Below are 15,989 nucleotides of genomic sequence, written 5' to 3'. Positions count from 1 at the left end.
AGACAAGTCCCGAGCTTCGGGAATGGATACACTTGACGTAACGACCCTTGACAAAGGGAGTGCCACCTGGCTTCAGAAGCTCTTTCAATTCTACGTTCGACAGCCCTCGGGGCGTCCTGCATAGGGAGACCCGACAGTGTTTGATTTCTGCAGGCAGAGCCACCAACATGGGAGAGGAGGCGCAGAGTCTTCAAGCAGACATAGACAAGACGACGACCAAGATCGAGCAGCTCGAGGCGCAGCTGGAAGCTCTGCCAAGCGATGCTACTGCGTCCGACAGAGAGTATCTGCAGCAGAGGATCCTTGCGCTCGGGAGGGAGAAGGAGCTGCTGCTGCAGCTGCTGCTGCAGAGGCTGCTGCAGAGGCTGCCCCCAGCACAAGGTGCGGGTGATGCCCAAGCTTTGACAAGGTACAGCCGGAACAGCGTTGCATTCTCCAAACCCAGCGGGCTACGTGCAGCTGCCACCCTATGCTCTATGCTCTTTTGGACTCAGCCGAGTTGGGCTTGGTGGCTTCCTATGGTGTTCTTGCTGCCTATTCAGTTTGGTCAGTGCACAGTGGCTTCCATAGGCAGCAGCACCAGCTGAGCTCAGCTTAGAGCTATGCAGCTTTGGCTGTGTACAACAAGCAGCCTGCTGACATATATGCAAGCTTTCACTGCTCTCAGTTGAAGCTAGTTCAGCGCACACTGACTTCAACTAGCCGAGGCCAGCTTGATCCGTGCTGTGCTGGCTGGTGCTCTTCCTTTGTAGCTTGCAGTCTGCTAGTTTGCATGCAAGAACTCACTGCAACTCAGTTCACCTTGGTCAGCGCACAGCGGCTTCCACTGGCAGCAGCACCAGTTGAACTGAGCTTGACCTGTGCAACGTTGGCTGGTGCTCTTTCATTGCAGCTTGCAGCCTGCTGGCCAGCGTGCATCTCAATTGCGTTCGGTCAGCGCACAGTGGCTTCAACTGGCAGCAGCACCAGCTCAGTTCAGCTAGGACCGTGCCACTTTGACTGGTGCTCTTTCATCCTGCAATCTGCTGGTGTACATGCAAGCTCCCACTGCAACTCAAATTAGTGTGATCAGGTTACAGTTGTTCCAAAAACAGGCAGCAGCACCAGCTGAGTTCAGCTAGAATTGTGCAGCTGTTGGCTGGTGCTCTTCTATTGCAGCTTGCAGTCCGCTGCTTTGCATGCAAGCTCTCACTGCTTCTCAGTTGGGTTCAGTCAGCGCATAGCGGCTTCCACTGGCATCAGCACCAGTTGAGTTTAGCTAGATATGTGCCGCTTTGGCGCTCTTTAGCGCCTTGCAGTGTGCTGGTTTGCATGCAAGCTCTCATAGCAACTCAATCAAGTTTGGTCAGCGCATAGTGGCTTCCGCTCGCAGCAACATCATCTGATTTGGGGCTGAGCTGTGCTCCGCTTGGTGCTGGTGTCTGGTGGCAGTCTGATGGTTTGCATGCAAGCTCTCGCTGCACGCAAGGCTTCACTGCATCTTATTGAGCTCAATCAGGGCACCATAGCTGGTGAGAAGCACCAGCTGAATGCAGGATCGCTGGTGCTGTCTGGCTGCTTGCCTCTCTTGGTGTCTTGCTGTAGAGTGTATGCTGAGCTCTTGTGATCGTTATGCTTTCGCTAAGCAACCCACTATGGGTGTATGCAACATGCAAAGGCTCAGTTGAGTTTGGGCGGTGTACGGAAGTTGCAACCGAGCAGCGGCTCCGTAGGGCATCCAACCGGCTGCATCGGGGCTAAACACAGGCTTTGGATACGTGTGTTGCTGGCTGAACTTGTTACTGTGTTGTGCAGGCCCAGACACCCCGCCGCGCCTGCTTTCGCGTGTTGGTGATCATGTTGGCTTCTCCATATTCACTCTGCAACATGGGAGTGACAGCATTGAGCAGGAGCTGTTGATAGACACCAGGTGTGGTCTAGAGCTGCTCCTACAACAGAGCATTGCTGACCAGCTGCACCTCGTCCCAGTGCCCGGCTGTGACATCCGTGTCACTGGCGTGGTGGGACTGTGACGGCGGTGCCTTTTAATGGTATGGACTGCTTACTTGCCCTCCACTTGCTCACTTAGACTGTGAAGTTTGGCTTGTCTGACTGCCTGCGGCTTGCCATTTGCTCACTATTTTTTTACCGTGGTGCAACCTGTCTCATTTTCTCATAATGCAAGTTTCTGTGGTTGCAGACATCATGGTGTCGGCTCTGCTGCATGACAAGCTCACGCACAAACTCGTGCTGACTGTTGAGAAATATCTCACTCCCTTTGTCATCCTAGATGCAGCTACAGCACCAACCCTAGGTCCACAGGACGCATCTGATGACCAGCATGATATTGATAGCAATGTGCAGCCAACGGATATCGGTGCAATCTTGAAAGTGAGCAAAACAGCTACTTCCATGGCCACTGCACCAGCTCCGGTGATTGCAGCAGGCTTCGACATGCCACTGATTGGCCGCAGCGGGCTACTGCGCATGGGCTTGGAGCCCAGCCTCAGCAAGAGTTATTTGTATCCAACAAAATTGGTATATGCACTGGTTGTCTAGTTTCACTGCAACGACCGCAGATGTACCAATGTCGACTTCAGAATGCTGTCCTGGTGAAACAACATGATTTACTGTGAGGCAAGTGTAACGAAGCGACCAACACAGCTTACATTACACCTGAATTGATTGTCAAGCTCGCGCACAGGATGCCGGAGTTCAATGCAGTGCTCTCGTAGTGTTTGCTAAATGTTTCATAGGAGTGCATAATGCAGTGTGGCCCCACAAGCGTGATACAACGCAAATCTGCTTGTAGACTTAGGCTTAGCCAAGCCTGCTGACTTTCATAATGCTACAGAGCCTGGCCTCTGCACCTGGCCTCCATCACAAGCATTTTAAGATTAATGAAAGCTGTCACTTGAAAGTCAAATCACTATGCTTGTTCGAGTCTGTCCTTGACTTCTTGAGTTCAACTGCTTGAATTCCTTTGTTTGTTTGCTTTGGGCCTCAGCCAGGCGTGGGTATGAAGCGCAAGCTGCTGGTGTCACTGCAAGACCCGTCAGACCCTCCCATGCCAGATATTGTTTTGCAGAGCATGGTTCTCTGGCAGTCCCTCCAGGATGCGCTTGATGTCCAGGGGTGGCTGCAGGCCAAGATTCTCGGCTCTGTGCCACCTGATCCCACAGACAGGAATTGATCGAGCTTGCAGCCAGCATGCTTTTTATCCCTGAAGGCGCTCAATAGAAGTGCGACTCTTTGCTCTGCCTTTATTGGATTCAGGCTGCTGATGAAATTGTTCTGCACATGCTCCTTCGACAAAGCAGCTCTACTTCCCAGCGACTAATCGCAAGGGCTGCGAGCAGCGACACTAACCAGAAAGAAACCAGTGAATCTTACCTTGCAAGTCGTGTCAGTCCAGTGCAAGGTCCATACTTCATGGCCAAGTCGAAGCCTTTGAGAGCTTCGGACGCGGCCGTGAGGTCTGTGACAAAGAGAGATTGTCAATATGGTGTTTAATTCGACTCCGAATACCCTCCCTGAAGACTTGCTAAACCCATAATTCTTGGACTTGCTAGCAAGCTTGCGCGAAAAGTCTCGCTGTCACCGCGAGTCAGCCCACCTGCATGTTCCCCAGAAGTGCTGGAACGAGCTTCTACGCCTGTGCTGACATCAGGTTGCGACGAAGAGCTCCTGGTCGTTTTCAGCTTAGATCGTTGGGGCTGGGGGTCGAGATAAGCCTTCGACTGCCTGTAGTTGATTTTACTGTTTCCAGTCATCATTGTATTCCTCCGCAAGTGACAATATCTTATTCACCAGATGTAAATTGTATTATGAAGGAGAAGAACTGCATGCTCAGCTTTGGTCACCAGGCGGGAAGCTGGTGGGAATGTTCCCTCCTGCCCCTCTAGGCCTGCCAAGTTGGTACAGCCCTGCAACTATGCATGGGTTGATTCCAGTGTGTCTGTTACATGAAGAAGTTAAAGATCTGTAGCGGTGCTTTCTTTGCTAGTGTGCATTGCTAGGCCACAGTACCTTCCAGTTGGGACCCCAGGAAAGGGCCGCAGCGGTTGCAATTTTGATTATAACCCCAGCAACTGGCAGGTGGCTCTGTGCATGCATATGCGGGCGGCAGCAATAGTTTACTAGATGCGCATGGATCAGATGATGCACAGTACGCAACTTGCACTGAACTCTGACACTGTGACAGTGCTGCTAGCCAACCCATATATATTTAGAGGACCTCCTAGAAAAATTTTAGTCCAATGCCAGTCAAATGTAGGACTAAAAACTCAAAACATGTTAGCTAAATCTACTCAACGATAGCAGCGGACATTCTGTAAAACAAGGGAATGGGCAAAATACAAAAATCTCCTAAATATGCTCGATTTGACTGGGCGTTGTATTGTTCTTCCTGAAATAAGATATATAGTTCACAGCCGTATCGTTCATCAAGGACCATCTGCCCGTCACAGGATTGAGGAACATCCCAGAGATGCTGACTTGCTGCAGGCCTACCCGTCCCATCAGTCGAGCAAGCTCATCTGCAGACATCACAACTGCTCTCGCGATATTTTCAACACCCAACGTGTAGTATGCAACGGCAGATCACCACCCCCCTTCAAACAGGTAGCTTGGCACCAGTACAGCCTAGCATAGCTCGTGAGCTCGTCAACATTGCTTACCTGGAGTGATGAAGCGGGACCAGTCATGGGTGCCTTTCGGGACAACCTGTGCAAGATACTCGGCACCTACAATGGCAACAGCGTAGGAGGCGGCAGTGCGATTGATCGTGGAAATGACAACCGCGCCGCTGTCCCTTGTCAGGGCGGCCAGTGATCTGCAGAACTCAGGCACATTCTCCACATGCTCGATGACCTCTGACGCCACCACCGCATCAAATTGCAGGCCTGCAGGTACACAAGTCACCGAGACTCAAGAGGGCAAGCCATCACATGCATTGCCTGATGGCAGCACGATTCAGACGAAGCAGAGCTCGTTGGATTGCATGTCGCGGACCTTTGTCCACAGCCTGCTCTGCAGTGATGTTGCGATAGGCCGTCCTCCCCTGGATGACTGGATCAGCGCGGGCATGCTCTCTAGCAACAAATATGGCGCCCTCTGACGCATCAATGCCTGTGACAGAAGCGCCCAATCTGGCCAGGGCCTCGCTAAAGAGCCCTCCTCCGCAGCCAACGTCCAGGATGGACAGCCCTTGCAACGGGTGCGCTGACATGGTATCACGCCTGCCCCCAATGATGCCGCTTCCAGTGATTGGCTGAAACTTCCGAGAGAAGAGTGCAAATTGATTTTGACACAAGTTTTGCACGACACAGAGCATGCTGGGTATAATGAAAAGTTCCCGGCAGAAGAGGCAATGAATAAATGGACGGCGTGTGCCCTCCAAGATTCCCATGCCATACACATGCATGGACAGGATTTGGAGTACAGAGTAGATTGCTCACCCGAAACAGAGACACAAAGCATCCCGAGTGAATTTTGTCCTGACTGGGTTCATGCTGTGCAGTGGTCCACTGGAGCCTTCTGGGTCCCACCAGTTTTTTGCCATTTCTTCAAACTTCCGGACCTCAGCAGCACTTATAGATGATCCCATGGCAGAGCCCTCCTTTCCATCTGCAGTTCTGCGTTTTCCACATTGAAGCCATCATAAGCCATCCCAATTGGTGCAATGGTTGGAAATGCACTCACTCTGTGCTGGCAAGCTCACCTAACTTCCTCTGCAGTACTGCTGCCGCTGAAGCTCCTTCGTGATGATTGCCGTACTTTACTGCACAATACTGACGTAGATAGTTTTCCAAAAGGGCTGATGTGGCCGGTCAATCTTTTGGCAGGTGCAGGCTCATGATCTAGTCTTTTTGAGTCAACCCAAACATCTCTGTTAAGTGTAATACCTGGCTCGCATAACGATAAGAAAGTGTTGGAAAATTGTAGCACACTGGCAAGCGATCTGCAAGATGCAGTTGTGCCATGTAAGGTACAGAGAAGTCGATGGGTTGTTAGATCTTTTACTATACTCCTCATGACAAACATGGGCTCGAGGATCAGAATCAGTCCGTTTCTCTCTAATCTTTGTATTGTAGGTGTGCTCAGAGTTCCCTCTCGTCGCAATGGAAAGCAGAAGAGCTTCCAAAAGCCTCATCATGGCACGTGCCGACTAGTCAGCAATCGTCGGCAGATGCTTTCGAGCTGTAAATTCGATCCGTGCTTGGACGAGCACAATTCTTTCTTGGATCAGGATCTCTTTCTTAGAATGGCGCAAGCTATGAGAAGGGCAGCATTGTCAAGTTCCTTCTTTCTACGGCGGCAGGTTGATGATCTACCCTTGTTTGGGCTCCAATCCCTCAGGTGCCCTTTCCTGTCACGCTTGATGTGCTTCAGTGCAGATAAAATCTTCCGCAATGGTCAGTACAGCATCAGAGTGCTTTGTTGGCATAAGCTCAATTCAACCAGCCCATTTTTGGTAGTTAGGGTTCTTCCCAACTGGTCCTGATGCTGTTGATCATGTTTGGACAGGGAATTTTGCACACCTACGAAACCATATAAGCCTACAGACATAACAGAAGTTGACATTGTGCGAAAGAGAGGGATCGATCTGCTCCATGACCCTCTCTACAATAAGGCATATACCTCCCCCACTTCAGTGTCACTCCCTGCGTATGTCAGATGAATGCAATTAAATGTCAAAACAAATCTGAAATGCTGAGAATGCTGCAGGGCACTGCATTTTCCGTTTCTGAGAGAGAGCGACTGGAATTGAGAGGCCTTCTGCCAAAGAAGCTGCTGTCAATGGAGATACAGGTACTTTCTCCGCTTCTTGATCAAGCTAATGGAATGTGTGACAATGGGAAACTCTCCTATAGCTGTCAGAAATAGCTTGGCACCTCTGATCTGCTTCTGTGCATCCTGATGGCATGCTTGTGTCGCACAGGTCCAGCGACTCATGGAGGACTACGACTATGGCAGGGATTACATCTCAGCAGACCACATTACTGATGGCGGGGTCACGAGGGATCATGTCAGGAAATGGAAGGTGCTCCAGGAGTTGCAGGTGAGCGCACATTGTAAACATCATTGTGACATGTTTGAGCATGCATGAAAATTCTCCGGGCTTGGCAAAAACTGGTGTGGTGCAGGATCGCAATGAGACCCTCTTCTACAGGATCTTGCTGGACAACTTTCCAGAGATGGCTCCCATAGTCTACACTCCTACAGTCGGATGGGCCTGCCTGGTGCGACCTGCTGTGACTAGTGCGCTCAACATTCAACGGTTCCTGAAGTGTCTTGTGCATGGCCTCACCCTAATCCTCTCGGTGCACCCATGCAGAACTATCACAAGCTGTATCGGAGGCCAAGAGGCATGTACTTTGATGCCACTGACAAGGGAGAGATGGTACGGACCCCCTTCCTGCCAACACCCGTAGTCCTAAAAACATACCGGAGAAGGGCAGACCCTTGAATTTCTTGAAATGAGTCTCAAAGACACAGCGTTGTGTAAGCTGTGAAAACCTTGGCTGCCTGGGGCCATCCCATCCGCTACTTGCATTAGTCCTTGTTTCTTGGAATCGCATGCGACTTGGCTCACACACAATATTATGCCCTCTCTGCGATGCATGTGAATGCAGTTGATGACTGTGTTCTCAGGCAGCCATGGTGTGGAACTGGCCAGCAAATGAGGTGGACGCCATAGTTATCACAGATGGCAGCCGCATCCTGGGCCTTGGAGACTTGGGCCTCAATGGCCTGGGCATCTCAATCGGTGAGCAGCCCTCCACTATCCCCCACATCCTCTTCAACACGTTATGGTGTCTGTATTGTCGATACACTCCTGTATATGCACTGAGGCAGCCCTTCATCCCTGCTCTGGCGCTCGCACTGACGTTTGTTCAATCCTGAGGGCTCCCAACAGATGGCAGTGCAAAGGCATAGCCGGGACAGGAGCGGCCCATCAGTGAACAGCAAATTGAGGCTTAATTCCTGAGCTGGCGGATGTGTGCAGGCAAGCTGGACTTGTATGTGGCGGCGGCTGGCTTCCACCCATCCAAGGTGCTGCCAGTGGTTCTGGACGTTGGCACACAAAACATGGCCCTACGCGAAGACCCCCTGTACATCGGCTTGGACCAGGACAGGCTCAACGGCGACGAGTACTATGAGGTGTGCCACCTTCCCCCATGTAGCAACGACGCTGCGGTAAAATTTCAACCCATGCCATTACACCCCACATGCAACGACACTGCTCAGCGTCTGTGAGTGCGGGGACGCCACAGTCAATACACTATGCCTGCGAGGCGTTGACGCGGTGAGGGCATTTTTTTGGCTGAGCATGCTTTTCGCAGGTGCAGTCTTGTGATGAAATATTTAAGTTTTGGTGTTAGATGGCTGTCTGATGATAGACTTGGGTTGTGCAGATCGTGGACGAGCTTGTGAAGGCCCTGTCAAGCCGGTACCCCAATGCGGTGCTGCAATTTGAGGACTTTAATCTGGCCCACGCGCTGCCCCTGCTGGAACGCTACCGCGAGCACCACCTGTGCTTCAATGATGACGTGCAGGTGATGTGCAGTGTGCCTGCAACTCGCAAGTCTGTAACATGCATGCCTGGATCAGCCGGCTGAAATAGTGGACCTGGGCCAGCCTGTTAAGCCTTATATGTGTGTTCATGGATTGATGATGGGTGCCTGTATAACTAGTGTTGCAGCGTCGCTGCAAGATGCCGGCTAGCGCACAAACACTGAAGACGATCAGAATGGGGATAATACAGGGTACTGCGGCGACTGCAGTGGCGGGGGTGTATGGGGCGCTGGCGGTGCAGGGGAAGGACTTCAGCGAGCTCACAAAGCAGCGCATCGTCCTGATCGGTGCCGGCAGCGCGGGCATGGGCGTTGCGCGCATGCTGGCCCTCGGCATGCTCAAGCAGGTGCTGCTGCACAACCACCGCTCTCGAAGCATTCCACCGCAACAGTCCCTGCTTCGTGCCCGGACTGTGTTGTATGTCTCGCACTGTCTCATGCTACAAAGCTGTACAAAGCTGTTTTAAGACAGGGATGCCCATCGAAACAGCCGCCTGTCAGACACGTCCTCTCGCGACATGCCGAACTGGGTAAATGTGCAAAACATGGTGTTGGTGCTCTGATTCGTTGACCTCAAATAAAACCGAATATGTTATGCACACAATATTTGGCTGCAGCTTGTCTGCAAATGCACCTTGCCTGTGGCAGGAATAGCATGACAATAGCACCATGGGTAAATCTGGCTTGGGAGTCAGGCAAGCAAGGACCTGTGCGTGTGCAGGGGATCTCATACGAGGAGGCGCTGGGCAATTTCTGGGTGTTGGATGCGGACGGTCTCATAACCATCAAGCGCCCCACCGCCCTCAACCACACAGTCAAGTCCTTCGCCAGGAAGACCCAGGAAGATGTGGAGGGTGAGAGCCTTGTGGAAACTGTTAGACGGGTGCGTTCCAGCTCTTCAAATGCCTCAACTTTCCACATCAAGATTTCGAAAACAAATTCATGTATTACATGTTACCTGTTTCTGTACAACTCCATTTGCAAGTGATCCTTTGTAATATTATCACCAAGAAAATCTCCCTGTGCTGCTAGTTATTAAAAAAAGTTCAGATTAACTCGTAGGAGGCATGCATGGGGTAGGAACTCTTGGCAGCCAGCAGCTTGTCTGCAGATGCACCTTACATCTAGCAGGGACAGCACGTTGGGTAGGGATTTCATGTGTTGCAACTGCAATTCTTGAAATGAGATCAATAATGCATGCATTGCGCCTGCAGGGGAAGCTTTGACACTGATAATGTATGCATTATGAGTGCAGGTGAAGCCGACGGTGCTGGTGGGCCTGGCGGGTGCGGGGAAGCTGTTCACAGAGGAGGTGCTGACGCTGATGGGGCAGCACAACGAGCGCCCAATCATCATGCCCATGTCCAACCCCACCCACAAGATGGAATGCAACGCTGAAGAGGCCCAGAAGGCCACAGGTCTGCTCTCACCCTCCTCATGCACGCACGCATGGCTCGTTTAAATGGGTCTCACTGGTCTCACCCTCCTCATGCATGCATGCATGCATGCCTTCTTCACTTTTAATTCCACCCACAAGATGGAGTACAACGTTGAAGAGGCCCAGAAGGCCACAGGTCTAGGGGACTCCCCTTGTATATGCATGCATGCCTGTTCTCAAGATGAAGATCAATCCATCAAGCTGGAGGAAGAATCTTGAAGCCAATCGAGCCTCAAGTAGCTCATCAAGCCCAGAGCCACATCTTCGATTGATTGCTTTGACTTGGATACCACCTTGCTGGCACAGTCGTGCAAGCTGAGCAGGGGAGTGTGAGTTCAAAGGTGAGGCTGTTGTGCAGGGGGCCGAGCAATTTTCGCCAGTGGCAGCCCCTGTGCTGATGTGCAGTACGAGGGCCGCACCATCAAATCATCCCAAGGTGTGCCTCAGTTGCTGCGAAAGTGCAACTTCTCCACTTTGCGCATGGTGTCAGCTTACAGCAGAATTGATGCAAGATCTTGTTGACCTAACCAGCCTGTGTGCTCTGAGATTGCTGTGGTTTGGCTTTGCAGCAAACAACATGGTGGTCTTTCCTGGTCTGGCGCTGGGCGCGCATCTGGGAGCAACAGGGGTGAGCTTTCTCTGCAACCTCTTCAGCAACTGATTTTGCACCTCCTGGGCTCGCCAATCGCGTAGTAATTCTATGAGTTATTGCCTTGGACAAACATACTGACACTGTGTGCTTTGCTGCAGACGATCACGGATAAGATGCTGATGGCGGCGGCGGAAGCGCTGCCCAGCTGCATACTGCAGGAGGACCTCGAACAGGACATTGTCTACCCCAGACTCTGTGATATCAGGTGCGGCCCTGATGAGAGGCGCAGTGTCCTCTCCGTGCTGAATGTCTTGGAATGTTGAGCAGGAGTTGCTTGTGGCAAGATGGAGGCAATCCATGCACGAGCTCGGACAGCTGCTGCCCTTGCATGCTGCGTGGCAAAAGGGATTTCATGTCTCTCACTTTCATGGACCTTCATAAGAAAGAGTCAAAGGCGAGACTGGGATACTGCAGGGAGGTGAGCCTGAAAGTGGCGATGGCAGTAATCAAGCAAGCTCATGAGGAGGGTCACGTGGGCAGCGACAAAGCGCTGAAAGCCCTGGAGACCTCCGATGAGGAGCTGGCAGCCTACATCCAGGAGCACATGTACGAACCTGTCTACAAGCCCCTTGTCAGCCTGCCTGTGGGAGTCCTGGAGTAGAATAAGAGACGTCAAAGAATAGCTTGTGAAGCCAGCTTCCCTTTGGACATGGTGGTCCAAATGACAGGCATGATTGAGTGGTCAATTATTTTGGTACTGGTCAGAATATATGTCCCTCATGTTGCAGTGTGTAGCGTTTGTGCGTTTGCAGGCATTCCTTGCCTCGACCCATGTGCACTGGTTATCATGACCGCGTCATGGGCCCAGGCATTTAGTGCGCTAGGCTTAGAGTGATCCAATGTTCAAAGTCTACCCATCTAGGTCTATATATCTGCCCCTGGCGGCTGCAGCTGAGCATGTTGTTGTCGCAAAGCAGAGCTATTATGTTTATTGATTTCTGGCACATGGTTTATCAATCGGCAAACAATCGAATCACGCAATTGTGATTGATTACAGTGAGCTTTTTGGAATCCTCACTGGCCAGAAACACAGCAAGAAATCAAGAATTTTTGGTTCTATCAGGTTTTTTTACTGCTAGATCGTGTTTTAACGGCCTCGCACCATGCAATGCGTATTGCCGTTAGATGCACATATGTCAAGAATATTTGGGCTATCAGCATTTCCTTGCTCAGTAAGGTTTTTAATCTCTGAAGGAGAGCGCCATCCCATCCATTTGTAATTTTGGATATATCTCCTCAGCACAATATGGCCCTCATTTATTACAACAATTGCTTATTAATAAATTTCGCGCTCACCATGTCCAAACAGGCCCTAGGAAAGCTCAAAGGCAGCGCAGCCCCATAGGCAGTTCATATACATACATGTGCTGGCAGGCAACGGGCAGAATATTAGATTTTTGGCCATGGCTGCTAAGATTTGGGCTTGCAAACAGGTTAAGCACTCGCAAAGCTCAGCTGGCCATACCGTCTGCAAGGACAGAGGTCACATACTCTCGCATAGAGCCAGCACTTTGGGTTGGTTCATGATCATGTTTTTTTCAACTGACAACACCGCTGATATGCATTGGTCACACGTCAACATCATCATGATGCCAAGCATGCCAATGCCAGCTTCTCCACATGTTCCCGCGCCCTAGCAGTGGCCTATGCAGCCAATCACGCATCCAAGGGGTCGGGGCTGTCGCTGCTCCTGAGCTCTTCGGAGCGGTCGTGGGTAATGTAGTGCATAGTGAGGATGTCCTCGGTGGCTTTCCGCGTGGCCTGCGTCTCCATGATGACCAGTTGGTTGTACTCCATCTGGAAGCGCAGGTACTTGTCCTTGCACGCCTCCACCGCCTCCATCAGCCCCCGCAGGTTCTTCACCGGCACGCCGTTCACCGCCTTCACCTGCATTCCAGGACAGCAGCGCTTGAATAAGCATCTGGAGGTGCACCGTTGCAGAACCCGCCTGCCAGACTTCACCAGCACATAATGTCACTGCCCAGCTCTCAAGAACTGCCCTTCCCCAGGACATGTGGGATCAGACCCACATCCAGATACTACTGCTCTTTCCTTGTGCTTGCCCATGCATGCATCTTGAATGCTGCAATCTGCCTAGACCTCACAGACATTGCATGTGGGAGACACGCGGCAGATCAGGTAAGTCTCAAGCTGCAACATAAAAATTTGCACGGAGAAGAGAGCTGGCACATGATGCACTTGTGCGCTTGGTGGGGCCTTGATTAACAAATTGTAGCTGCGGTGGGCGCACCCGGATGTTGACGAGGTCTTCGTAGCCGATGTTGATGTCGGCTGCGAGCACCTGCCCCAGGACGACCACATGCTGCCCCTTGCCTAGCGCCTGCTCGTGCATCATGGCGTCCAGCAGCTTCACGGGCGCGTCAAAGTCGTACTCCTTCCCGTACTCGCTGCGCAGGTACGGCACCGTCACCTGCCAAGCGCACCCACACGACTTGCTTGAACGCCTGAGACATACTTTGTCATACTTGGTTCAGCCATACAAGAAACTCACTGAGGGAAGTACAACCCCCTTCAGCATCCAAGCCATGCTTGTTTCTTCCCTTAAACTACCTGCGTCAGATTTCCCTTGAGCATGCAAGACACCTGCCATAGTTCTTCTGCCTTACAAGAAGTGCATCAAGTATAAGTCAGCCGCAATTGACAGTCTTGGGTTTCGGCGGCAAAATGTGTACATGCATGCGTAACGCAATGACCAAAACATGCCCTCCTGAACAGAATTAAAGTTGCTCCTGCATGTCACGATCCCACAGCATCATGTCATGACCCCTGCCATGGCAAGTCGCTGCAGGTCCTGACCGACACTGGTGGACAGCCACATGCAGGAGTAATTCTGGTGTGTGTAGCAAGAGTGTGTACATTGCAGATAATTTGCTTCACTTAGACACCTGTGTGAAGACGAGGCCGCCCAGGATGAAGTAGGGGGGTGGCCGGCCGCCGATGTGCACGGGTATGAGGCGGTGGGGGGCCCTCAGGTTCACGCTCAGCGTCCTCTCCTGCCCATCCTTAAGCAGCCGCACCTTCGCCTGCACACCACCGAAATTGTGAGCCCACCTGCATGCTTTACTTGCCGCACGCATTTATCACCACGTGCATGCCATGCTGCAACGAGTTCTCTCACGCCACGCCAAAGCACAGGGCCGCAGCCCAATGACTTTGGGCTGCGGCTCACTTCTTACAGAAAGTCAGACTCTGCTATACTGGTCACATAGACACACGCACCAGATCAAAGTGGAGTTCCTTGATTTTCCTTACACATCGGTGCAGGGGTGCAGTTTTTGGAGGGGTGCATATTCATTTGGACACAGAGGCCTCCCATGCAAAGCCAAGAAGCCTCTCACCTGCTCATCGGTGAACTTCTGGGAGATGAGGTAGGAGAAGGAGATGCGCTCGCCGGAGCGGAAGGGCACAGTGCCGTCGTTGGCGATGTCGGTGCCCTCAAATGACATCAGAATGTCGCCCTCGCTCAACACCTCGCTCGCCGGCGACGTCGGCTCCACCCGCCTTATGTACACCCCCTTTTGCCCCTCCTATTTTGGCATAGCAGGGCAGATATTTAACCCGTGCAGTCTTTTTTGCTCAGTGAAACTGCTGCACACCACAGCGCAGGGACCCGATGAAAGTGCTGTTTAGGTCACTGATGATGGACATACAAACAACAAGGTGGGCTGCAGCATGCATGTGGGAGCATGAGAGTCACAAGGAACAGGGAGGCGTACCTTCATGCCCAGGGACTTGCGCAGGAAGGGGCTCTCCATCTTCTGCCACTCAATGCCCAGGGCCGGGAAGGCGGTGTAGCGCCCGTTGCGCTCAAAGTCCGTGATGAAGTGCTGGATCACCGGCGGCGGTATAATGTACCCAATGTTCTCTGCGTCCTCATGCTGCAGGCATGAAACCAACCCATTTTTAGGAAGTCATATAATTCCAATACTATTCTAGAAGGTGGCGAGACTGCACTGCGAGCCGCATTGACCAGCATTCCTGGGGACCAGCAAAGACTGATAGTCAGCGCAAAGAGGTGGTCACACAACTGACCATCACATTCAGTACTCGATGGTCACTTGTGATAATCACCCCTTTGCACCGACTACGTCAGAGAACTAGAGAAGGGGGAAAGAGGGTGGGGCATGCCTTGAGGGATTGGAAGGCGATGCCGACGCACTGGCCCCGGTTGTTGAAGGCGGGGCCGCCGCTGTTGCCGCTGTTTATGGCAGCATCGATCTGCACCCCCAGCAGCTCAGCCGCTCCGTGCACATAGCTGGTCACCTCTATCCTCGACACCACGCCGCTCGTCACCGAAATGCTCTCCCCGTCGATGGGGAACCTGCGGCATAACACGCCCATTCAAGGTCAGCATGCGTCGGCACAGGGCCGTAGCACACAATTTGGCATCATTCTAGCAGCTGTGAAGATCGAGGCAGAAATCGGTAGGGACTCACCCACTCAAGATCAGTATGCTTCAGCAGAGCGTAGCAGCAAGCGTGATCCTTCTGGCTGTAACTCAGTAAGATCAGAGTAGGGATCCTTGTGGTTCTGAAATAATGCTCACCCAATGACAGTGACCTGGTCCTGCAGGCGAGGCAGCTCCCCAAAGTTGACCGGGCAGAGGCCCTCCCAGAACTCCTCATCCTCCACTGTCAGCATCGCTGCAGCAGACCACAGGGTGGTCAGTTCTCCTCTGCTTGTCATCTGAATGATGCCAGAAGTACGCATAGGAATGCAGACTTGTGGGTGGCCAATGAACGAGCTTGCCCAGCCTGACTCACCTATATCGCACTCTGTGCCGACAGCCAGCACCGCGGCCACAAACTTTGTGTCCGAGCCTCGTCGCCTAACCTTGACCTGAGACACACGCAACAAGATTGTCAGGTGCACAGATTAAGAGCTCTACAGACTGCATATATCAGAAGCTGCATATATCTTTCATATTTGTTTGGCTGCATGTGGCCTCTGCAGGATGCCTGTACCTGCGTGTGGTGGTCAACTGAATGGGCGTTGGTCAGAATGCGCTTCCCAGAGATGATGAAGCCGCTGCTGGTGCTGCTAAACTGCCGCTTGCGCTGCCAGGGCAGCGAGTAGTTGGGCTCTGAGTGCATGCAGAATACCTGTGCACAGAAAACTTCCCGGCATCAGATCCAGTGTGGGAACGGGAACCACTTTGATGCTGCTAAGATAATTTTGTGAGATACTTACTGTAACACTACTGAAATAGCCCGACAATCCATCCAAAGTGCTTCAGGAATGGCGCACCTTCACGACAGTCTCCATTAGCCTCTCAGCATCTCTGGCCGGATACTCCACTGGATCAGTCAGGATGTCATGC

General features: G+C 52.1%; 5 protein-coding genes across 5 annotated transcripts; 2 read left to right on the top strand and 3 right to left on the bottom strand.

Annotated features, from left to right (window-relative positions):
* Window positions 1-167: 167 nt before the first annotated feature.
* On the top strand, window positions 168-2,012 carry COCSUDRAFT_57946 (hypothetical protein; the record flags this gene model as incomplete). Its single annotated transcript, XM_005644713.1, has 2 exons — window positions 168-381; window positions 1,795-2,012. The coding sequence occupies 2 exons, from the start codon at window positions 168-170 to the stop codon at window positions 2,010-2,012; spliced, it is 432 nt and encodes a 143-aa protein (XP_005644770.1).
* Window positions 2,013-2,281: 269 nt separating this feature from the next.
* COCSUDRAFT_54434 (hypothetical protein) lies at window positions 2,282-3,810 on the bottom strand. The gene is made up of 3 exons (XM_005644712.1): window positions 3,596-3,810; window positions 3,373-3,457; window positions 2,282-3,149 (listed from the first exon to the last, which is right to left on the bottom strand). Exons 1-3 carry the CDS (start codon window positions 3,753-3,755, stop codon window positions 3,035-3,037), a joined length of 360 nt encoding a protein of 119 aa, XP_005644769.1. The 5' UTR covers window positions 3,756-3,810; the 3' UTR covers window positions 2,282-3,034.
* Window positions 3,811-4,347: 537 nt separating this feature from the next.
* COCSUDRAFT_18962 (ubiquinone biosynthesis O-methyltransferase) lies at window positions 4,348-5,587 on the bottom strand (the record flags this gene model as incomplete). Its single annotated transcript, XM_005644711.1, has 4 exons — window positions 4,348-4,517; window positions 4,659-4,883; window positions 4,993-5,219; window positions 5,439-5,587. 4 exons carry the CDS (start codon window positions 5,585-5,587, stop codon window positions 4,348-4,350), a joined length of 771 nt encoding a protein of 256 aa, XP_005644768.1.
* Window positions 5,588-5,948: 361 nt separating this feature from the next.
* COCSUDRAFT_54433 (malic-domain-containing protein) lies at window positions 5,949-11,886 on the top strand (the record flags this gene model as incomplete). Its single annotated transcript, XM_005644710.1, has 16 exons — window positions 5,949-5,968; window positions 6,508-6,613; window positions 6,709-6,792; window positions 6,923-7,042; window positions 7,128-7,223; window positions 7,319-7,384; window positions 7,636-7,750; window positions 7,991-8,145; window positions 8,400-8,540; window positions 8,750-8,905; window positions 9,280-9,441; window positions 9,814-9,976; window positions 10,355-10,432; window positions 10,566-10,624; window positions 10,747-10,853; window positions 11,063-11,886. The coding sequence occupies 16 exons, from the start codon at window positions 5,949-5,951 to the stop codon at window positions 11,247-11,249; spliced, it is 1,815 nt and encodes a 604-aa protein (XP_005644767.1). The 3' UTR covers window positions 11,250-11,886.
* Window positions 11,887-11,894: 8 nt separating this feature from the next.
* Window positions 11,895-15,934, bottom strand: COCSUDRAFT_54432 (trypsin-like serine protease; the record flags this gene model as incomplete). Its single annotated transcript, XM_005644709.1, has 10 exons — window positions 11,895-12,535; window positions 12,900-13,079; window positions 13,555-13,692; window positions 14,008-14,196; window positions 14,386-14,547; window positions 14,798-14,990; window positions 15,216-15,312; window positions 15,433-15,508; window positions 15,634-15,771; window positions 15,917-15,934. The coding sequence occupies 10 exons, from the start codon at window positions 15,932-15,934 to the stop codon at window positions 12,305-12,307; spliced, it is 1,422 nt and encodes a 473-aa protein (XP_005644766.1). The 3' UTR covers window positions 11,895-12,304.
* Between the last annotated feature and the right edge of the window lie 55 nt (window positions 15,935-15,989).

Source organism: Coccomyxa subellipsoidea, assembly GCF_000258705.1.
Source record: "Coccomyxa subellipsoidea C-169, whole genome shotgun sequence".
Taxonomy (NCBI): domain Eukaryota; kingdom Viridiplantae; phylum Chlorophyta; class Trebouxiophyceae; family Coccomyxaceae; genus Coccomyxa; species Coccomyxa subellipsoidea.
This window is presented reverse-complemented; position numbering and strand designations above follow the sequence as displayed.

Excerpts from the sequence above, each read along its gene's own strand:
- COCSUDRAFT_54434 (XM_005644712.1), bottom strand. The coding sequence starts at position 3,755 with ATGATGACTGGAAACAGTAAAATCAACTACAGGCAGTCGAAGGCTTAT. Across the intron at positions 3,458-3,595 it reads CACTTCTGGGGAACATGCAG|ACCTCACGGCCGCGTCCGAA; the intron begins GTGGGCTGACTC and ends TCTTTGTCACAG. Across the intron at positions 3,150-3,372 it reads GGACTGACACGACTTGCAAG|GTGGCACAGAGCCGAGAATC; the intron begins GTAAGATTCACT and ends CTGTGGGATCAG.